This window comes from Cyprinodon variegatus, unplaced genomic scaffold, assembly GCF_000732505.1.
Source record: "Cyprinodon variegatus isolate N-32 unplaced genomic scaffold, C_variegatus-1.0 Scaffold131, whole genome shotgun sequence".
Lineage (NCBI taxonomy): Eukaryota > Metazoa > Chordata > Actinopteri > Cyprinodontiformes > Cyprinodontidae > Cyprinodon > Cyprinodon variegatus.
In genome coordinates this window covers 682,466-706,768 of record NW_015150584.1, presented here as the reverse complement: position 1 = coordinate 706,768, position 24,303 = coordinate 682,466, and the positions used below count along the sequence as shown (strand labels likewise).

At 39.6% G+C, this 24,303-nt stretch overlaps 1 protein-coding gene across 1 annotated transcript in view; it reads right to left on the bottom strand.

The window, feature by feature from the left end:
- The window catches only part of zcchc7 (zinc finger, CCHC domain containing 7), a 62,709-nt gene that overhangs the window by 13,654 nt on the left and 24,752 nt on the right, over positions 1-24,303 (bottom strand). The window contains exons 3-6 of the mRNA XM_015376179.1: positions 11,896-11,960; positions 11,457-11,594; positions 11,208-11,378; positions 8,062-8,097 (exon numbers count right to left, since the gene is read on the bottom strand). Of these exons, the coding sequence (XP_015231665.1) occupies positions 8,062-8,097; positions 11,208-11,378; positions 11,457-11,594; positions 11,896-11,960 (410 nt within the window). The remainder of the gene's footprint in view (positions 1-8,061; positions 8,098-11,207; positions 11,379-11,456; positions 11,595-11,895; positions 11,961-24,303) is intronic.

Below are 24,303 nucleotides of genomic sequence, written 5' to 3'. Positions count from 1 at the left end.
GTAAGAAATGGAAGTAGCTTTGTCTGAGGAAAACCTGGCCATACAAAAATGTATGAAAGGGAGGCTTACCCAATCTTTATAATCTTAAAACATTTTTGAAATACTGACATTTTAAAACAACGTAACACTCTAAAGTCCCCTTTCCTTCATTCCTATCAAACCCCCACAAAGAAAGCAAAATGACCAAACTAGCTTTGAGTCAAGTGTTTTAAATTAATGACCTAAAGGAGTCTTCTGTGTCACTGGGAATCCCTAACCCCTATTAGGAAGTTAACTGTACTTTCTTTGAGTGGATATAAGAGGATTTAAGGGACAGAATGTTCCCACCTTGGCCTAACAATGGGCATGTGTGAGTAGAACATGTCTACCGAGACAGAAACGTATTGAAAAGGTAAAACACTGTGAATGATGAGGTGACTGAAGGGCAGTCAGGTAGGAAGAGGAGACTTCAGGCAGCTTTATTTCAAAGTCGGGCAGCAGAGAGTTTTTTTTTTTTTTTTTCCACTCAAGAAAGGTGACATTACACACATCCACACCTGTCCCTCAGGAAAAGATCAATACACACCCACCCCGATAGGAGCATGATGAGAAAATCCGCTCAATAAACACACACTACAGTCGGCAAAGCTGCCGATCGATAAACACCGGCGTACAGGTGTCAGCGCCGCTATCTAAACAGCGGCCAATCAATGTCTACACGCAGACATACCTGTACCAATCAGAGGTTCTGTGCTCACACTCGCTCTCCATGTCTCTGTCCAGTGCTTTAATACACTCTGTCCTCCATTCCCTTCTCATCTCTATCCACACCTTCTCACTGCCATGCAGCTCACAAAAACACACCAAAAAGAGGCAGACAATATCCGATGAAGCCATGTTCAGATTTCCAAAAAAATTTAAAAGAGCTCCCACTTCCTCCCGCTACCAGAGGAGGCGCTTTTGTCTAAAAAGGACAAAGCTACTCAAACAGTGCAATCATGAGGTGCTTTCTGGAAGACAGATAGCAGGCTACTAAAAAATACACTTAGTAATTGCAAACCATCTAACCATGAATCAATCCTCTTTGTTTTAAAACACGTCAAATTACAGGAAAGAATTCACTTGATTCTACTTTAAATGTCAGAAAAGGGAAAACTTCTATAGTGTCAATCAACTTTCAATCTTCTTTTTTTCTAAGTTATTTATCAGCTTGTGATTTTAAACATTATGGCATCAAATTCATTCCTTTAAAAAAAAAAAATTGTCCTCAAAAATGATTCATCATGCAAAAACTGCAAATGTCAAATAGGTCCCTTTAGTCACCCAGCCAACCCCCCACCAAACACACACACACACACCAACACATACATACTTGTTCTGCTATTGTAGTGAGGATCATGTGTTGACTCCCATTGACTTCCACTGATTTTCAGTCATTTTCAACCCTTTCTATGCCCTAACCCTGAAACTAAACCCAAACCTAACCATTACCAATGCATACCTCACCCTAACCCGATTGACAGCCCTATACCTAACTGTTAGCAAAATAGCTTGTGGGGACCAGCAAAATGTCCTCAATTTGCAACAACTGGTCCTAAATCTGATGGTGAAATCGGAAAAATGCTCCTCCATCTGGTGGCTAGGCAGGTACACACACACAATGCTCCCAGTGATGGGATGTGTGTAAATACATCTTTAGACTCTTCCATATTTTTTTATTTATATTTGTGATATGCTGATAAAAAAAACAAACTATAAACTCTGCAGTCATTCTATTGTTATCTGCATGTACAATATGCAGATTGATGTTGGCCTATGATTCAGAAAGTTAGTAAAGGTCCAATTTTATGGCTTTTTTTTTTTTTTTTTTTTTGACATGTGGATAAAATGAGTTCAGGTCTGTTTTAAAATCTCCAACACTGAAACATATCAAATCTGGGTTGAATTCTTCAACAGTAATTGCTAATTTATCAAAACTTAGTTAATAAATTCTCGATACCTTTCTTCACTCCAAAAGAGGTTTGTTGGTGCTTTATTTGTTGTTTATTTGTTCATCTTGTCAACAGACAGCTGGAGTAATATAATATAATCGATAACTCTAAAATAATATTTTGAGGGATATGTTTACTTAAAGATGCTAGTAACATTAAATCTTAATAAAAAAGGTTACTTTGTTTGAGCAAACAACTTTATTTGGAATCAAAGTACTGAAGTATAAATAAGACCCTTTTTTGGACAAGCAGGTGAGATTACGGTAATAAAAGAAATCAATCATGTAGCAGTAGTGAATAATTGCTGCTTTTCAGTTACAAACCAAACCAAACCGTTTTTGATTTTAGGAATGTTTCTACTAGTGCGAATTCAGGGTATTTTTACTAAAGGTTATCATACAGCCACCAAAATACAGTTCTAAATAAAACTGGTTTCTTAGCATAATTTCTTTGGGTTAACTTTGTGCTCTTAATACAAACTTATTAATCGTTGCATCATGTTAACATTTAATTATAGTTTCCATTCTCCACGTTCAAATATCCTTCAAAAGCGACACAATCCAGCATTTATGAACCTCCTTTTTGCTCATTCTGCATTTGACCTGCAGACACTGCAAATATAGAGGAGGCGATCACACAGTAGGACCTGTTCAGTTAGCATACAGCACCAAAGGCATCAACTTCAAACCTTCTGTGTTGGATGTGAAAACCTGCAGAAGTGGCAGCGTATTGGGCAGCTTTATCTGTTTTGCAATTTTCTGTGGGAAGGAAAATAGCAAGAGAAGAAAACGTCTGCAGCCCTCACTATGTAAAAGGTGCATAGAAAAAGACAGAAGTAAAACCAGGCCATCTGCAGCCATGTTTATGTGTGTGGGTTAGTGAAAAACAGAGGCAGTCCATAAAAGATATTGAAATCAAGCTGTTCTTTAATAAGAAAGCTCCTTTTTTGACTAAACATCAGCGTTCAGAGCTCTCTGAGACAGACGTGATGAAAATGTTGCGGCTTTTCTTTTAACTCCATTTACCGCTCTTTATATTTGGACGTGCCGGCATGCTTGTGTGTGTCCATGTGTGTCAGCATCGTAGTTTCTCAGTAAATGCCCCTGGGCATTGTGGTCTATACTGAGGGGTTTGGAGGAGTTTGTTAGTTGAGGGCCAGGTGCAGGCAGACAACACATACACTCACGGAAGATAAACGGGCCGAGCACATGCAGACACACACACACACACACACACACCAAAGAAGGACGGATAAATGGACCCGGTAGCAGGGAGGTCTGACAGAATGCCTTTTCACACCTGGCTGAGCCCAGCGGAAGGTGACAGAGCCACATCTCCCAAAGCGAACACACACATTCAGACACGCACACACACACACACCTTCTCACATTGGGGAGTTCAGGGTCATAAGCAGCATCATGAATAAAATGAGGCTGTCTTAAACAGAAGGAGCCCTCTGTATGCATGTGTGGAAGTGTGGTTGTGTCTGCACGGGGCCCCTAACCCCCATGCCAGTTTGGATCTGTAACGACCTTCTGTTCCCAGTGCTTAAATGGCTTAAATACTTCAATTAGACCTGGGTCACAATCCTCCACCCGTTAAAGCACAGCATCTCTCACACACACAGAAAGACACACACCCACACACACACAGGAGTGGCTTCTTGGACGAAAATGATGGAGACTTTCTTCGGCCCCGTCCCCTCTGCCCCGTGGCTCCAAGTGAAGCTAAATCTCTTTCTTTTAAAACACGAGCAACCATTAAACCGGGCTCCCGTCCTGTCTGCCAGCGTCTCCCCTGGAACTTCTCCGTCCCGTTCCCTCCGCCTTCCTCCTTTTTTTTTTTCACTCCGTCTCTCCCGCCGAGCCGCCCCGGCGCTAACGATGCTGCCTTTTCATTAGACAGCCCCTGCTAATTAATCTCCATAGAGGAGAGTGACAGACCTCCCCGAACACACACAACCATGCAAAGTGCACGCCAAGATGTATGCAAAACACACACTCTTCTTCCGTCTTCCCCGCTCCCCTCGTCCCGCGTGGTGCTGGCAGCCCATTTCATGCTTTATCACGTCTTTTAATTGACAAACAAGCTGCTCTTTTCTCTTAGGCTGAGGTCTATATCACCCCCTCGCTCAGATGCACACACATACAAACACACCCCCACACACTGACAGCGAGCCAGGAAAACTAGTTATCTTTTTAAATTTGGGAAGCACACACACAGACACACAGAGAAAGGCAAATAACTTTTTGCTGACATGTGGCCCTTGTCTCTGTCACAGTTTTTAACTCTCAAACTTTTTTACAACACCCACAGATGATGGGGTTCCTCTGATTTTCTCCATATTCTTTAAGTAAAAATGCATATTTTCAGCTAACTTCTTGGAAATTTATCACAACTAATGACCTTATTAAAAAAAAAAAAATCTTAAATCCCAAACCTCTTTTTGTTTTAAACGTTATACTCATGCACAGATCAGAGATGTCAAATAGTTTGTTTAAACGTCACTATGTGAGGAATCCTTGGTTGTTTCCATCGTGCTAAGGTGGTTAGCTGTGACTTGTTTCCTCTCTTATTAGACCAGTGCCACTGGCTTTATGAAGCTCAGGCTTCAGAAAGCTGCTGGCTTAGTCTGCCCATCCACCATCACCGCCCTGCTCTCTGCTTTAATTGGGACGGCTGCAGTAAGAACTACCTGGCTTTTCAGAAGAACTCATAGAACTTTTAGCCTTCACCTGCTAAAAGTTACAGGCTTAACTCTGATTAACTTTTATGTTATTTTATAGACAGACACAAAGATATAAATGATGGAATAAAAAATTTCACTTTGGAAAAAAAATAAAATAAATTGAACGTTCTGAAAAGAGTGGTTTTATACAAATAATGGAATAAGTTCTTCAAATCAAAATGGTTCAAGCTAAAACGACTGAGGATTATTGAAAAATATTAACATTTCTTAAAGGTATAGTGGAGGATTTTCACGAATATTTGAACAGATCCGCCCTCCCCACTTCAGAAAAAGATGCACATAGGCAACCCTGTGGCCGCTCCCGAGAGGGAACGCCTATTTGACGAGTGCGAGAACGTGGATAAGCCCATTTCTCCTTGTGCATGCTCTATTTAAAAGTTGCATCACTCACACAAGATTACTTTCCAAAGGAAGATTTGCAATTTTTCTACTAGCTTAGACTCACCACTGGTAAGTGAGAATGGGGACTAGCACATAGGATGGCCTTACGTAAACATATCACCAGGATGATTGACAATTAGGTGGACCACTTATTTAGATGATCAACCAAGAAAAAGAACATCCTCCACTAAACCTTGAACAAAAAAAGTCCCTTGAATTTGTGCATCTCTGACTGAAAATGATTTGCTTTGTTAAAAACCCTTCTGAATGTCTGGCTGTCTTGCTGGAAGGTGAACCATTCCTCCAGTCACCAACAGCAGTTAAATGTGTAAGACTAAATATGTTTAGCTTCCTCTATCTTCCTTTAAACTCTACATTGATCAAAGTACATCTGCCTGTTGATGCGTCTACCCCCATGTTTCTCTATTGAACTGTGATGATTTAGCAGGCAGGTAAACATGTTCATTTATCATATTTGGGTTTTACTGACGGTTTTCAGGGTTTCCAACATAGCTTGCTGCAAACTGGAGACAGGACTTCTCATGGTTTTCTATTTCCTACTCTATTACATTTTAAGATGTTCAAAAGCCTGGGAAAATGTCAAATGTTACCTGACTTTAGACCTCTTTGTTACTTGATCCCTTAAGCACTGATGTGGCACATATGAAGGTTCTTACTTTGCTATTAAGGTGGTGAACAATCACAGTAATGCTAAATCTTTCCAATAAAACTCAGCAAAGTGCTTCTAAATAACATAACTAGGGGTTACTGTGTGGTTATTTGTGTATTTCTCCAAAAAATTATATTACTACTGCCTTTAAATGGGGCTTAATTTATAATTTCGGAACAAAATATTATTTTTTAAAAGCTAAATAGGAAGAACGTCTGCAAATTGGTCTTTAGTTAATGGGCTTATAGACAAAACAATGGTTGCCTTTAAAATATAATGCATAATACAGTTTTATATCTTGTAAATAATAAAACAATCCATAATACTTTGAGCCAATATAAACAGACATACTTTGAATTGAATGCAGGTTATTTCAATAGATTATATTGTCAACAAGTTAAATCACTTGGAAAACAGTTATTTGTGGATTCAGCTTGCAGGTTTGTATCGCACTTATTTACTCCAAAAACATGAACAATGAAATGGGATTTTTGAAATGTAATGTTCTACACAGCCATAGGGAAGACTGTTGTCTTTAGAAATGTCTAGCAGTCATTGACATCCCTCCACCACTAGTCATTTACAGCTTCTTTATCCAAACTTAAATGGAAAGTTAAGTGGAAGGAAAAAGTGAGGTAGGGGAAAAAAGTCCACAATCAGCCACAGACTTAGGATTGTGAGGTAAGGCCCATTCAAGCATGGGACAGAGATTCAAAAACCATGAACTGCAGCTGGAGACACAGCTTTAAGAGCCACCAGACATTCACATTCATGAACTAGGCCACCCTGAGCCAAATCATAATAGAGGTATATTCCCTGGGCTCCCTTTAAAATCAGGGCGGCTGCATCATGCATCTTTCTTGGACTTGGATCCAACCCAGACTGTCAAAGCTTCATGTTCAGTTACCAAGGTGTTACTGTGCTAAACTGGCCTCACTAGAACCCCATTAAAGGCCTTGTAGAGTAAAGGACAGACAACAGACTCCGCCATCAACGTAGATAAGCGCAGCTTGCACCTCAGTAGATCCAGAGGCTGTAGCTGCCATGCCAGCAGCGCCTCCACAAATGTTTCATAGGGGTGGCCAGATGGGGCCACTAAAAATCTTGGGGTGGCATGCTGAAACTAAAAGCCATAATTTAAGGGTTTCAATCTACTATTGTGATAAACCTGCCTGTAGAATAATCATAAAGACTTAAGTAAGCACCTATTTATCTCTTGGTTTAATGTGCAATTTTTTTTAAATGTTATGTCGCTGGCTGAGCATAAAGGGGTAAAATGATAAACTGATGCTACTACAATTTACACTGGGGAGCGGGGTGGCGCTAGCCTGACGTAGTCCGACTCAATTCTAGTCAGAATATGAGTCTGATACTGCTCCATAGAGCTGTGATTATGGGGCGTGTTTCGAACGAACCAGGAAAAAAAATGCCTCTGCACTCAATTGGATAGACCTACAACCAATAAGAGCAACGGAGTGCGTGACATATGTTAAGCGAGGCATAGTTGTTGTCCACAAAAATCAAACCGTGCAGTTGCACGCCTAGAATAAGAAGATGAGACTTGATCGCGTTTCTCTGTTCCTCTTTTAAAATTAATTTGCTGTCATTATCTTCTAGAACAGACCTAATAGCAGAATCTACTCACCCAAACTCTCCAGCGGCAGCCATTATTGTTGTCACCCAAGCGCGATTTGGTGATGTGGTTGATTACGTTGTTACTCGTCATCTGTCCATCATCGTATAAAGCCCGCCCTGACAATTTGATTGGATCGCCTGACAGTGGGCGATAATACTCGCGGTACTATGGAGCAGAGCCAGACCAAACTTCCCCGAACTCAAACCTTGTGGGCGGGACTAAGTTCGGAATGGCACCCAGGCTAGGGTGGCGCCACTGCATACTAGGCCGCAACAGGAGAGCCAAACCCATACAGAATATGGAGGTGCCTTTTAGCACCTTTTGTAGTATTTATTTATAAGTCTTACATTAAATTTTATTTTCTGAAAAAAAAAATTTCTCAGCTTTTACCAGATGGAAGTAAAATCAGCTGATCATCACTCTGTGTGCCATGAATGTATACTTTATATTAGTTTTAAAACATGTTTTTGTTGATAATCTAAGTGTGCTTGCTTCATGTCTGCCTGTTTACAAAATACAGGAAATATGGTTGTTTTTTTAAAGTTCTTTCTCCAAACTGTAGAGCAAACCACATGTATAGGTTAAACGCAGCTCAGGTGAAGATGGGAGCACAGAGGAGTCTGACAGTATTGAATTATGTAAGAAAGTCACTCACTGTGATGTGGTACTGTCTCCATATCTCTGGACAAGCCTGGAAGGAGATGAAGAAAAGTTTAAAGTCAGAGCACACAAAAACTGACACCCAGTGTTTCCATAGGCATACACAGAGACTGGTCTGATGTTCTAATGGGTCACATGACTGAGGAAGAACAGAGAGATCCTAAGTAACGAGCAAAGAGGACACTGAAAAAAAAAAAACGTTTACATCTTATTCTCTTCCCTCATCTTTCCCTAAAGCGTCTCAGATTGTCTTTCCTGTATGGGCGTCTCGTATGTCATCAGTAACTAACAGACAGTAAGGCAGCTGCTTGTTTGGTTGCTGGTGTGGAGAAAGCATTATGTTCCCCATGAGCATCCCGACAACCTTTACCAGCCACTGCTGCTTCCCGCGGGGAAATTGAAAATGCCAAAGTCGCCGCAGGCAGCGCGATTTATCTACTTACGTACCTACTGAGTGAGAGGCAGATTGAAGACGTCATTCAGATTCAGGCGTGCTCTGTGAAAAAGGCTGATCTTAATTTGCTCACTGCCAAACTAGATTCCTCAATAGAATCTATGTGAAATGAATTCACATTAAATAAGGATTTTAAATGGAAACTATGGCCTCTTATGAGGAGGAATCAGGACTGAAAGGCAGGAGAACTTGCATTAATTTCTACAGCTGTGTCTTTTCCTCCTTTAATTTAGCTTTTTCTTTCAACCCCCCCTCAACCCCTCCTATTTGTTCCATCCCTACGAACCGCCGGGGTAGTGTGCTGTTGTCGAGGGCGACAGGCGAGGAGAGCGACACACTCGCGCTCCATCAACCGTCTGTCTTTAATGAGAGACACAGAAAGGCCCAGGGGACTGAGACTTGACTCCTCTTCTCTCCAAAACAGACACACTAATGCGCTCAGTGTAATTTGTGAGTGTAAGTGGAGGCAGAAAAGAAAAGGAAAGGAAAAAGTTGTGCATCTCAAGTGAGAGGTAATTTTATCACAGGGCGTCTTTGGGCTTTTTGTGTTGTTTATGGAGAGATGTGCAGAAAAGGTGAGAGGAGCCAGATAAACAGAAGGATCTGAAACAGAGGATGAGAGGGAATGGATAAGGGTCAGAGAGAGAAAGAGAGAATTGGATGGTGTGTGTCCTGGTGTACCCTCTCCCTGTGGTGTTCACCTGGTTACTCATCCATTACACACAGAACAGTACATGACTGACTGACTGACGAAGAGAGAGAGCGAGAGGGAGGAGGAAAAGGAGGGCGGCTGCATATTGCTCCTTCCATTCACTACTTCCTGCTGTAGTGTTGCCGTCAAAATGGACCAGCTAATAAACACGGCCCTGTGATAATTGTCATCGATGGTCTTTAAATGCATCCTTCAGTCGTGACGCTCGGAAACAGCTGGAATACAAGGACCTAACTAAACTGTTATTACTGAAGTGCATCAATTACTGTGAACAGACGCGTGTGCTGACCTCTGGTCACTCATTAAAAGGCGACAGAGGAGTCTGTGTGCGTTAACATGCTTATCTATGTTTAAGGGTGTGTATTTATATAAACAGGCTCTAAATCATTTCCACAGTACAATTTTAACAGTCTCTAACCTTTTTTTCCTGACAGGAAGCAATGTGAGCGTTGTAAAATGGTCTGACTTGAATCTGATCTGAGCCCAACTGTGACCACAGGGAGGTCAAACAGCATTGAGAACAGGATAGGTGATAAAAATAAAAAAAATATTTTAAAACTACAAAGTTAAGATGTCCAATGCATGTAGAATCTGTTCAGTCTGCTTTAAGGCGTCACATATGCAAACTGGAAGAACTATTTTAGAAAAACGCATTGAAATTAAAAGTGCACCGATGAATGGGCCCCTACCTCCATTTTATTTATTTTTTTTTGTTATCTGTTATCTACATATATTTCGATGTGTTGTTCATTTGTTTGTTCATTTAAGATTTCTCCCTCTCTCCGTCTCACTCATATGTCCCTGGCCTTGTCTTGACTCATTGTGTTTGTTTTATTTTTTTATTAAAGCTTAGTTTATTTTGTACTTCTCATCTTTTGTAAAAACTAAATAAACCCCAGGATTTTTTTTTATTTATTACCTGGGAACAGCAAACATTTCCAAGCATGAATTAAAACTTCATCTTCGACTTTTTCCATCAGATTTGATTTTGGAAAATGTAAAAATTATTGGGAAAATTGGCTAGGTTTTATTTCACCATGGAGATCAGACTTTGTCGGTTAATTTTATGGGTTTGGGTACCCTCATGGAGTTACAGACTGTAAATAGTTTGCTTACAGGTTAATACATGTACAGAACATATGTGCAGATTCTGTTGGATGCTGTGTTTGGAAAGAAAAAAAAAACAAAAAAAACCCTGTAAAATCGGTTTTTATACTTGTATGGGAAAAAATATTTTCAATAAAAAGTGCAAATATTAAAAAAAATACATAAAACTTCATCTCAGAAAGGATCAGTTCAGTCAAAAAAAAAAATCCATTCACACATAATGTCACAGGGCGGCTCCCTGACAGCAGTGAAAAGCTTGTGCTCTCCTCTTATTTGAAGGCTCTGCTCCCCTGCTTGTAACTTCAGCTGCGCAAAATCTTTTATTCAAGGTCTACATGCAACAATCTTTCTCTAAAGTCGGAGACATTTGCAGAGACCAATAATTCAGAATGGGAACGTTCGGCCGGTCATCATTTTGTAGCTAAAACTACGCCATGAAGCTTAGCAGCACAGTATTACAGCTTCAGAGCTCAGGCCCCTTGTCTGTGATGTACGTGTTCACTCATGTAACCAATGCCGTTATCACAGTTTTTGAATGAATTTATTTAACGTTTTATATTATTATTTAATTATTGTCTAGCTCTACCTAGTGTCAAGTTTTCCAAAGGGCAGTGATCAGTAAACAGCCAGAAAGCTAAAATTGTTTCACCGCAAATGTTAATATTCCCTGGTTAAGTGCCGGTCATGTTTAGGAACCGTTTTTTGATCTCAAGCTGACACCAAATCATTTTAACCCAATTTATTTCACTAAAGCTTTAATACTCTTATAAAAGTCCCAAAAGCTGTGAATCTGCAGTTCCTTAATGTGTCTCTTAACTTTTTGTTAGGTGGTAAAAAAAAAGGGTGACGACTCTGGTCCTAAACTCACATCAATGAAGTGTCCCCTCATGCTGCAGCGATGGCACTGTTTGTGCCAATAAGCTCTCTCGCTGCAGGAGTTGAAGAGATGTCCAGGCTGGCCACAGTTGTTGCAGTGCTTATTAGGACACTGACTGGCCAGGTGATCCGTTGTCCCACAAAGAAAGCAAGGCATCAACTTCTGCAGACAAAGAACACAGCAGTTAGTACGTTTACTTTTACCAGATGGTCGTCCTACGGTGCAATGGTGTAAACTCACTTTGGGGTCAGGGCAGTTCTTGGAGAGATGTCCTGTCTTGTTGCAGTTTCTACAGTGAACACTCTTCCCAGTGTAGTATCTGCTGGACGGACGCTGCAGGAAAGTCCTGGGACCACGGCCTTTGTTAAAGATCTGAGCCTGAAACAGTCAGAGTGCTTTACTGAGCTTATGCTGTGGCCATAATGGTAACAGCAAGAGAAGATTTCTGATGGTTTGGCCATTTTATTATATTTTTTATGATTAGACCCAAATGTTTGATTTAAAAGCTCTTTTTTGGAATAGAAGACAAAAAAACTGGGAAGAGATCTGATTGAGAGGCTCTAAACAGGAGTATTAGAAATGCAAACTAAAAGAAAAATAAAACCAGTTTTAAGAAAACAAAATGAGTCTAAAATAACTATGAAAGTAGATAGACTTTCGTTTGGCTATCAGCACCTACCTCTTTATCTTTCTCTGAAACAATCCAACTTCCTCCTTCTTCTTCTTCTTCTTCTTCTTCAGCATCTAATAAAAGAAAAAATGCAAATTACATACAGTAAAAACCTTTTATACTCATTGTATATTCTAACATAAAATGTAATGTGTACATTTCATTTTAAAAGAATGTGTTTCTTCCAAGTCAAAAACACATTTCGTTGCCGTCATTGGATGTATTTTACCAGCTTTGCACATGGAGATATTAACAGTTTTGCTCATTTCAAAATGGGTCAAACTCAGCAAGATTTAATGGAAAGCATCTGTGAAGAGGGTTTAATAAATCAGTTTGGCAGAAAAAAAATGATCAAGCTGACCAGGTCATTCTAATACACAAGTAGGCAGAAATCTAAATCTTTTCATTGCAGCTTCTTTTCCGGGGCAGGTTCAACATGAGGGCAAATCCATGCCTCGGATTTCCATCTAATCGCTATCGTATAACAAGGACGTCTCATGGTTTTCTTCTCCTTGCTGCTCCTCCATGTAGACCATATGTGTGCAGTGCAGGACTAAGACTCTTCAGCCTGAGTGGAGGATCTCTGCCGCCCCCTCTAAGGAAGCACTGGCCTCTTTTCCACTGCTCTGATTCATTTTCTCCCAGTCCAGCATGTTTGTTGAGGTGTGCACAATGGGAAAATTGTGCAACAACCTTTCAAAATTTGCACAATGGATTAAACATTACTTTTATGTCTTTTACAGAATAGCTGGATAAATACTGAGATTCAATTTTGGGACTTCTGGTTGCACAAGATTTTGTCTCAGGGTATCAGAGGAAAAGAGATTAACCTTTTTTTATGTCAGACAATTCATGTGAATTTTCTAACAATAATATACCTTAAAAAATAGCAGTAAAAATCTCAGGAAAAATTTCCAGGACATATTAAGTCCACAAAACCAAGCAACCCTGTTAGACTCTTAATCCTGTGGGATGACTTGTGCTTCCTGTGACAGAGGACACACACACGTATACCCACAGTGAAACTGACACAGTGGCAGCCTGGCACATCTGTATGAGAGTGGCGCTAACAGCACCCTGAGGGAGAGCGCCGTATCCTCCTCAGGCCCACAGAACTGTAACCGACATCCAGAGATCCTAACGTACAGGCGAGTGCAAACACGCAGACACGTGTAGTCGGCATAAATGATGCGCCCATAAGCAATGACCCACACATGCTTTGAGGCGCACGGACACACCCACACACATCGACCCCTGCGATTAGCTGGTTGACAGTCTTTAGCCTTTGGATAAACACACAGCCTTGAGCCATAATCAAATATTACACTCTCCTTTCCACCTTTCTCTCCTCCAGTCCTCTTTCAGATTCTCTCTATCCAGCCCCCTTATCGCTATGCAGCTCAGCCCTCCTTCCTTTGCTTTTGCTTCCTCTCCTTGTTTTCTAACCCCCTTCCTCCCTCCCTCTTCCCCGGGTGAGCGGCTGCAGAGGGAGGTTATCACCTCTCTTCCCTGTCAAACAAATTAAAATGGCTGCTGTTTGGATGGGGCTCCTTTCTGCCACGACCTTCACCTCCAAATATACACACAGACACCATCGCACTAACTAAAATCCAAGCGTTGTCACTCTTTTCCTAAAGTAAAATAGTTGATCAACGTCAGATAATGAAAACCGTCTTAAAAATGTTGCATTTAAGTTTAAAAGAGCAGCAGAACATTTGATACCTTCTCTTCTAGAAAGAAACTATTTTTTCTGCTTAACCTCCACAAGAATTTCCTCCAAACAAGAAAAAAAAAGAAAGAAATCAGTTTTTCAATGACACCTTTATGCTACTCATTTTATAATCAGATAAAGAATGGGCTGTTCTCTATAAGTGACTAAAATGTAAACCAAAAGAAATGAGGTTTTATTTTGAAAGAGTCATGTTAACGCAGCATTGATGAGGATTCGCTTTTCAGGGTCACTCCTTTCCAAAAATGGCCGAATCTTTCACAGCAATCATTTAAGATGATTAAATTATGTGACAATGTACAGCCTAATAATCATAGCTTGGTTAGGGTTAACCCTAATCCTCTATATCACAATACAGATCTGGTAAATATCTCTAGAAAATACATGTGTCAGAAAAGATAATTAAATCTACAGAAACACTTTACCCTCCTAACCTCTCAGGGCCAAACTAAGTAAGGTCGGTGGTAGTGCTGGCCTCTTCTTAAAGGTCAAAGGTTACCAGAAAATAGAACTAGGGTTACAGTTTGAATGTAGTTTTTCGTCTTTCTGGTGCTTATTTCAAATGCGTAAAAAATAAATCAGGAGTTATTGTTATTGACTGACATGAAAGGCATAATCGTGATACTTTTTTCACCCATAATCCCACAGCCCTTCTAATGATGAGGCTTTTTTTCCTCCCAGAACTTCATTCAGATGAAGATGGTTTAAACAGACTTAAAAAAATGTTTCATTTATACAAAATGTTTTACGCTGTGTTATACAGAGACTTTAGAAGAGAAACGAGTCCAAATTCATTTACTTCATCCTGGTTTCATATGTTGGATTATTTCTCCTGTAATCCTTCATTTACATATTTCTATTATAAAGAGAGAAAAAGGTAATCCTAACACACCTCAGAAGTATTTATTACAAAAATAATGCAGTTTTTCATACCTAAATGTGTAAGACTTTTTTTTATGTATTTTTTTCCCCTTCATCTTTTCCTTTGCAGAGTGTCTCCTGGTTCTGGGCAGAATTAAGGGAAGAATTGACACAAAGAATGGAGCCGAGTTGAAGGCCATGTCCTCCATCTGGAGGTAATCCATGCTCTACCAATAACTTTCCAGGCTGCATTTTTTGTGTCCCTTGTGCTGCTTTAAAACTTCTTTTTTTTTTTTTTAATCAAGCTTTTTCCTTCCATCCAATTTCCCCTTAAAATCGTTTCGATACAGCACTTTGAACAGCCGGCTTCTTTACCAATAAACTGTAGGGGTTTAAGACTCCTCCGTAAGGGGATCCTCAGGACAACGCCAACATAGAAACATATGATGGTCTGATCAACTCTGGCAGAAGAAGTCTTTCTGCATGCGTCTTGTGCAACATTCCAACATTAAAGGAAAGTGAAACTGGATTTTTTTTTCTAAAATAATCGTAATTAACAGAAGTAAATGCTTGAAATATTCCACTGAATGTGCTAAAGCTTTAAAATACGAGTTTTTGAATTGAAATGTATAATGCATTAAGAAATAGATGATTTTCCAATTATGATGCTCCTGTACGGGAAAAAAACCTCCAAAGCTAAGTATGTTACTTTTCCTTAAAATAAGGGCATTTTTTCTTGAGTTGAGGAGGTCAGTGAAACCGTTTCCCAATGGAACAAAACAATTTATATTTAAAACAAGGCAAAACAATTGCATTTTCTTATTTCAGGTGCATATTATCCAATTATCTTATTTTAAGGGTAAACATACTCATTGCATTGGCAAATCATCTTATTTACTTACTCAAATTAAGGGTTTTGGACTCATTTCTAGATCGTTTATGCAGGGTGCTGTTAAATTTTATTAACTTTTACTATAAGATTTTTTCAGAACTGTACTGTAAAACTATGTTATACACTTAAGGCTAAATGGGGGTTTCATTTAAACCCTAAATCATTAAAAATAAATGCCTTCTATAACCAAGCAGACTTGAGGTGATATTTAAGTCCCGGCATGAAACCGCTCAATAACCTGACTTACGCGTCACATCAGGTTAAGTTCTGTTAATTTTGTGGCATATCTGCATTATTGCCTCCATAAGCTTCTTCGGGTTAGTTAACATCAAGGTAAGAGAAGAGAGGACTTCTAATGCTAAGATACTGAGAGCAAACTAGGGGGCCTCAGTGGGACATGTGTGTCTTTGCACGGTTAGCTGGTGTTATACAACAACCAGTGCCCAGTCAATGGGCAGCTTGAAAAAAGAGCAGGGGTGAGGTGTGTGTGTGCGAGATCTGAAGTGCATGTGTGTATGTGTGAATGTAAGTAGGCGGTGGTGACTCAACGAAAGTCGTTCCTTAGGCGTCTCCCAGAGGGACTCCCCAAATAAAGAGCAGGAAGCTTTCCCTTAATCTAAAGGCCACCCCCATCTTACCGAGCCAACACACACACACACACGTGGATAAAGGGTGAAGCTCTTTGTCACGGCCGAGGAATCAAACACATGGGTGGAGGGGTGAAGGAGAAGGAAAGCAAAGGAAAGGAGAGGTGTGGGTGGGTGGGTTGGTGTGGATCTGTTGTCTCTACACAGGGTAAAATATGCTAATCAAGCAGGAGGCCCCCATTTCAAAACCAAACCATCACAGCCTCGCTCCGTCGTGGCCCGGCAGATATGAAGGAGTCTGGAGCTGAAAAAGCAGATGGCAGCTTCTTCTTCGAGCAGCTGAACAGACTCACAAGAGGCCTCTGCCGTGTCGACTGCAACTGCTCAATTTCAGCAGATGTAACGGGGAGGCAGAGATCTTCGAGCAGAGATCTTTGACGTTAAGGTTGTTGCCAACACCTCGTAAAGGTGGAGACGCTGTCAGCGGTCAGCTTGCTAAGCAAAAAAATGCCTTTAAATGTTTGTAAATCCATTACAGAACACTTTCTGGGACTTCAGTTGAGTATTTCAGCGGGGTAACTCCTTCATTATCTCATCAATCCATCGTCAAGGGTAATGCAGCACAATGGCACGGAAGAGAGGGAGACGCAGAAACCGAGGGAGGGCCGGAGCAGGGGAGAGAAAGCGACAGATGCTACCTGTCTGTCTCAGAGGTATCCTGATTACTAGAAGACAAGGAGGAGAGGGGAGGAGGCTGCGTGCCTGTTCATCAGAGCCGGCAGAACTAAACAAAACAGGAATTGCGTGTGTGCTCGCGTACGTGTGGGTGTGAAGCTGCCCCTTTTACCAGCGAGAGCAGAACGGAAGTGTACGTGTGGCTAATGAACCATGAACGGCTGGGTCTCCTGGGGTGACACGCACACACAAATGGGATGAGGTTCAGACAGGATGGTTTAAGTCTGACAAACCAAGGGCGAGAAGAAAAAAAAACTGACCGTAAGCTAAAGCTCACCTATGTTCAGTTTATTCCCTCAAAATCAGTTTCCTTGGATTGACCCAGCTCATAAGAATCCCACTCTCCCATCCTGGCACTTAACCAGGCATACCAACCCAATCCAACATTTAGCGTACGTTCACACACACACACACAGTCTCACAAACGGGGGGTAAAACAGCGGCCTTTCACCCCAAACAGAGGTTATGTTTTATACTGAAGCGACATGGCAGGATTAGCAACGGTATACATGACAATAGGGAGGGTGTGTGGGAGTGTGTGAGAACAAAACAACATCACCTCCTTCTATGCAGGCTTCCTCTCTCAGTCAGATTAGACAATCCAAAATATTGTAAAACAGCAGGAAAAAAGTGAATGAGCAAGATGAAAAAGAACAATGATAAGACCAGGAGTCACAGAGGAAAGGAGGCAGAAAGGTTCAAACCAAGATTCACTGACAAAAACCAACTCAAAGGTATAGTAGTGATGTTTTACTTTTGCAAAATAAAACATCTTAATGTCCTCGTACAATTTTTGAGAAATCTTCTGCAGACTAGCGATAAGTTGAGACTGGTGGAGAAGGCAATGCTCCAAAGCACACAGACAAGTCCAACTGAATTACAATTACCAAGCATGTAAATTTAGTTTTCCTCCATTTACAGCTGTTGCCTCTTTAGGCTCCGGTACTCAGTTGACGAGCGTGATTTGGGTCAGACTCCCTGTGTGTTTGTGTTTGAGTGACGCACTGCGTGTTTTCTTTCACCTGGCTACTTTGCTGACACTCCCACCGCCATGGACCCATTAGTTAGAGACCATGGGCAACTAATTCTGAAGATGGATTCAAAAACAGCTGCAACAAGACCTCAAACCCCACCAGACCAACATAAGAGGAAAAAAATAAAAGTTGTGTCTAGTGCAACAAAAAAAATATTATTGAGACTGATCAACAAATGAAGGGGGATAGATCTGACCTGGAAATGATAAAGGACTTACAGTTGGCTCTCTTTATGCTTAAAAGGCAAGTTGCTGAGTTCAAAATAACTTCAATATTTCTATCTTTCTCTCCTCAGAAGACAATATGCAAAAAATGCTCCATAATTGCAGTCACAGACTGCGGTGCTTTTTCTCTTCTCTCATGCGCATTTACAACACTAGTGTTATTTTAATCTCATCACCAGAGGAGCGCAAAGCATAAAGTTTGCTGAGCTCCTTTAATGTCTAAAATTAAATCAATAAATGATAAAGTGGCCTAGTTAAAGTCTACAGTATGCTTAAATATGCTTTAGATTCTGGAAAACAAATTAAATTGAAAAAAATAACAGGCCAAAATGTGTAGCTATAGAGATTTAAAAGATTTAAAGATGCTTAATGGCAGTTTTTCCTAGCTATTACCATTAAATACATGTGCTGATTTCTTTCATGACTTGCAATGTAAAACTTGTTTACACTGATATAGAAATGGAGATTCATTTGACGATACAAAAAATCTACGAAAATCCAAAAACAGAACAAAATATCTGAGATGTTCAATGTTCTTTTAAGCAGGACATCTATTAAAGAATACAGAAATGTATTCATTTGGACTTTTGGTTTTTGACCAGTACAGCTTTTTCTTCTTTTAGGAAAAATAAGTAACTGTAATCATGTTTCTATCTTCACATTGAGGGGTGGTTTGAGAAGGCGGTAGAGCCACACAGCATTATATAAACAAGCCATTATGACACTCTGAAGCATTTAAAATGTCAATTTCAATTAGGCTAAACGTCCCTTGCTATTCTCTTTTTCCCACCACCACTAAGGCCTCATTACCCTCCCTGAGCTTTAATGTCTCATTAGAGAATTCCAGGTTTGTTGCGGACGTCAAGAGAAAAGAAAGAGCCCTTAACTGGATAAATATATTATCAGGATGCAGAGCATGATGACATGCCCTTAACATAAAACTAAAAATTAAATTATGATCCAAAGGTGGAATCCTGTCTCCCATGTAATGGAATAAATCATATATTTATATAAAAGATATTTTAATTAAAAAATAGAACAAAAAGCTAAAATAAACAGTTATTGAAAGTTTTTAGATGTTTGTGTTTCTGTGATATGGTGGGTACATTTTGATGTTGCACACAAACTGAAACACAGAAACCAATTTTGTTTCACATATGTACTAAAATATCTCTTCAAACATGTAAAAATATGAGGGTTTAAGCATGGAATGGTTTGTCAATATGTAATAATCAGAAGGAAATATATATATAACACAGCTTCAATACATCTCATTATCTTAGAAAAAATTCAAAACAATCAAAAAGCTTATCATTGCTAAAATAGTATGTTGATCATTCCAGCTAAATGCTATACCATTTCATTTTTGGTTTTTTTTATGCCGATGCATAATCTAGTCTTGACCAAAAATATAAAAAAGACAACATTTAAGTTTAAGAAGAGCTGCCAAAGGCATAGTGCAAGGAATATTAGAAGTCGAGTGAACTGGTATTAGATGGTCGGTTCATCAGGCAGGCAGGTTGCTAGCCTGCAGTCCGCTTCTTTACAGGCACATTCGCTTGTAGCTTAACGCACCACATTTTTTCACCAAATACCATTCAAATAATTTTAGTTACATAAGCAGAGATAACTCAAAACAGTGGTAAAGACATGAAACTGTAGTCGTCTATAAAAGGTGCCCAGCAGTGCAAAAAAAATATGTGGGGGAGGGAGGTAGAAGATCTGCAGGACACTCCGGGACCCAATAAACAGTACGGAACATTGTCTGATTTTAAAACTTTTCAAAAACCTCTGTTTAATATGATACCACAAACCAGAAAAAAGAAATTTCGAAATCATGTGTCTAGTAGTATGAAACATAGCTAAAAATATTTTTAAAAAAATCAACAAAAAAAAAAAAAACTCAAACACACCAAATCAGATACAATCTATAGAATGGAACTTTTTAAGAGCAGTAGAACAATCTTAAAGCTGAGGTTATATTATCAAGTAGCTATTATAAATTATCAAAATAAAGCAATCTGCAAATTACTAAACTTAAACCATGTGTTTTACATTTAATTACATCTCTTTATGCACAGCCTATTTAAACTATATTTTTGTAGCTACTTACTTTGTGTTAAACAATCAAAAGTCTGTCATGATCATATCAAATGCGGTTTTTAAACTGATGCAAATAATGCAAATGATCAACAAACTTGAGAATTTATACCCATTCAGGTTTGTGGGTGACAATATGACACTGAGGGTGATGTGCTTTTTGTGAGCGACTTTCCAATCTAGGCTCCACTTTGTACGTCAAACATACTTCAGTGCAGCTAACGATGTGATATGCAAGCCCCCCCACCACGCTTCCCCCTGTGACATGTCGAGCGCTCACCCTCTGCTCGCCTGTGCCACCTCCCCTTTTCCCTCTTCGCCCCCTTCCACACCGTGTTGGCAGCCAGGGCAGGGCAGGTGGCCAAACCTGTCAATCAAACCTCCGTCGCCACGCGGCAACACCATAGACACCAATTACCACACAGCAGGGGCGCGGCCTGGCAACCGCATGGCAACCACATGGTCCAATCAGGGTACACAACAACAGGGACCAAAGAATGCCAAGAAAAGTAAAAGTGGCGTCATGTGTGCACTTGTGCGTGTGCAAATAAACCAGATCCAAAGCCATCCAGAGCCGAGCCAGCACATATCTGCAGGTCTGATGGAAGACAGGAAGTCGCTGAGTCTTTTTAATATCCGTTCACTGTGTGTTTAGCCATGATTATTAATCTGAAGCATTCAAATTATGTTCATCTGTCTGCTGATAATCTGAGTTTTTATTAACCCAATCAGGCCAGATTTGACAATGCATGCTCCGAAAAATGTGACATGGATCATCACTCTTAAGAGACATGAATTTTTAATGGAAGACTATGATCTAAAGATGAGTTTAGCTCGTGTACCTTAAACATGTTCTGTTGGGGTTGTTCCTTCGATAAATTGAGTGGCAGTTAAATATTACATTAAAATTTCAATACCAATGGAAACAGGTTGCTAAGATGTCCTTTTCTATTTGCCTTTAGTTCGACTAAATTTTAAAATCCCTGTTTAAAAGCTTCTTAAAACGCTATGAAAGGCGTTTCGCTGAAGAAAAACCGGGTGGAGCTTAATCTGCTTATTCGTTCATCAGAAAAGTTTCCATATGACACGTCACCAATGGATCTTTAAAAGTACTGCAGCTCTTTATGAAGAGCTTATAAAAAGACCTTATCTTTTTTATAGCAGTAGATTTCCGGTTTTAAAAAAAGCTGCGGAAACCTTCAACGAAGTTACGTGTTCTACAATTTATTAGATAACATTAATAAAGGCTAAAGGTTCATTAAGGCTAAAGGCACAGAAAAAGGAAATACCATGTAGTGCTATTAGTTTGAACTTTAGACATTTTACTAAAATTACTATTTTGCTCCGTTGAGCAGAAGTCCACAAACATGGTTTGATTTAAACTATCAAAAGATAAGTAAGTGGAGTTTATACAATCTGGCAAACCAGCTAATAATCAACAAGTGTGCATTTTTGAATCGTTTAAAGTCATGGCTTTTTGTAAGCAGACAAAAAACCCGACTCCAGTAAAACAATGACAATACCTTTCCCGCTGCCCCTTTTGTTTTTGGCACCAAAACACAAACAAGCAGTCTGTTGTCGTCTGTGAGGGGCAAATATATTTTAATAAAACCACTGAGTTGCAACCTCAATTTCATTTTGATGAATTTCCTCCTGCGGGATCGAGCTAGGCAGAGGGTGGGAGGGCAGAGAGGCGAGCAGGCTGATGGGGGCTGGGAGGCAGATAGAATTTTCATGATTGTTATTTTTGTTATTATACAGGGGGGGGTGTGGGGGTTGCAGGAGGAGAGATAAACGGAGCTGGTTAATCTAAACCATTTCACAGAGCGCTCCATTATCGGGCAGGTTGGGCACGTCGAGAGGGTTATTTTTCCGAGGGATCTTTGGCCCCGGTAATTAAGCTCCATTCACCAGGCCCTGTTCTCCAAATTAAAAATTTGTCATTAAGTGGAATTTACCATAATGCCTTTTTATCTTCCGGCGCTTCAGCATGTGTGCCTGCGAGTATGTGTGCATGATGGAGGTGAAGGAGGGCCAGTGGGAGAGGGCAACCAATAACCAATAACACAGGTCCCCTCACTCACTCACACACACACACACACAGAATCTTCATGCAGAAAGGGCAAATTGAAAAAAAGTGAAATAATCCTGGAAAGCAGCACATGTTTGCATGAGCAAATACACACACACACATACAAAGCCACCCCTCAATCCTCCAAATCCACTGCCTTTGGGGTAATTAAATAATGATGCTTTAAAGTTTTAATTTAGATCTGCCCATTTCCTTCCTCCACCCCCTCAGACACACATACACATCTGTAAAAACACACACCCAAAGAGTTATTCACTGCATGTTTTCAGACTCCATCCAGAGAGATAGCCCTCCACGGCCAGAGTACAAGGGAGCGAGAGAATGATTGAAGAGCAGAATCTCTGTCTCAATAGGCTTGAAAAAAAACAATGCAATTATTAGTCTTTAATTAGAGCAGCCCCTCTGTGGGACAGGGGGACAGACAACGAACAATAGAGGATTAGAAGCAGGCCACCTAATATGGCTCTTTTATCACTTCATTCAAATACAATTTATAACTTATCCAGCTGTTCTTTGCACTTTGCAGGCAGAAGTTGGAACTTAGTGGGACATTCAGTGGTGGGAAATGCTATAAAATAACAAGTATTGTCATAAAACCTATCACTATATATGTTTTAATATACCTTAACATGTAAAATGCTGATTAATGCCACAGAAACATTTCTACTTCCCGTCTAAAGGTTTAAAATGACTGATATTTTTTCTGCAATCGATTTAATATTTTAACAGGGTTCCAGCTGTGAATAGTTTTATATTGCAATTTTCAGGGTGATAATCAGTTATAGATCTTTAACCATTTATAGGGCAAGTTACTATTTTTGATCACTTGAATAGGTCTAGAAGCACAAGATCTATATCCAGCTATTCATTAAAGATCCTGCTACATGGCTGCACATCTTATTTTGGCATTTGACCAATTAGGTGACCCCTTGAATGATATCTTACCTACTGTACATTAATTTAAAAATAAAGGTTAATTCAAGAAAAAAAAGGTAAAAAGCTAATTGAAAAGTTAAAAAGTGAATAAGCCTAGTTAAAGATTATATTTAGGTTTATAAACTAAAAAATGTAAGTCCAGTATCAGCTTTAATGCCTCTAAGGTTATGTTGTACCAAAAAAAAAATGTTTCTTTCACTCTGAGTGTTTTTCAGGAATTTCTTATAGAAGCACTTTTGTTATTTCTCTTAATATATTCTGGCAAGTTGGATTTTCTTGGTATTACATTGACATTCATTCTTGCCATCAAAATATTCATATTTTTTTAAACTTCCAAAGGTAATAAGGTCTTATCCTGGATTCCAATGACACTACTGGCTTGAAATGTTGATTATTTCACTGATAGCCCTAATAAAGGGTTAAAAACAAGCATTTTAGGCCCAATACTGTTTTCTTGCAACTGTTTTGAATGTTCCAAACTTACTCTACTGAAAAAGAACACTAAAATTACCTGTGAAACAATAAAGGCCTGTTTTGACTAAACATGTTTTGCTTTCAAATAAAAAAATAAAATCTAGAGCTGTTCCTCAATTCAGGTCCTCAAGGTCAGATATCTTGCATCCTTTGGATTCATCTCTGCTTCAACAGTCATGTCTTAAATATTTGGTGTCATTAGCAGGACTCTGGTAAACATGACTGCCTGCTGAGGAGGACATTTAACTGCTGATTCAGGTGGGGAAGCAGAGACAGACCTAAAAAGGCAGAGGGCTCCAGACCTTGGGGGCTGAAATTGAGGAAACCTGATTTAGAGTATTGGCAGTAGCAGATTTTCAGGCATTTGTGGTGGTAGATGAGATTGAAGGAGTAATATTGAAATATCAGCTGACCACCTAAAGCTGAGGAAATCCAAACTGACTGGTCAGTGCATCTCTATTTAAAATAGCAGCACATGTGGGGTTTTAATAACTATTGTTTCCTTTATTTAAGGAGCTAATACCTCATTGAGTTTAAAATCTCTTTTTCAAGAAGGACCTATCAAGGGGTGTAAAAAAAAAAACACTTTGTTGTATTTCAAAATGTTTCAGAATTAAAATTTGAGCCTCCTGGCTGCAAAAATTTCCAGCATCATATTTAATAAAACATTTAAAAGCATAATAACTAATGTGAACAGGTCAAAGTTTCTCATACAATGACCTGATAGCACTTCAGAAGGAAGACTTCACTTCC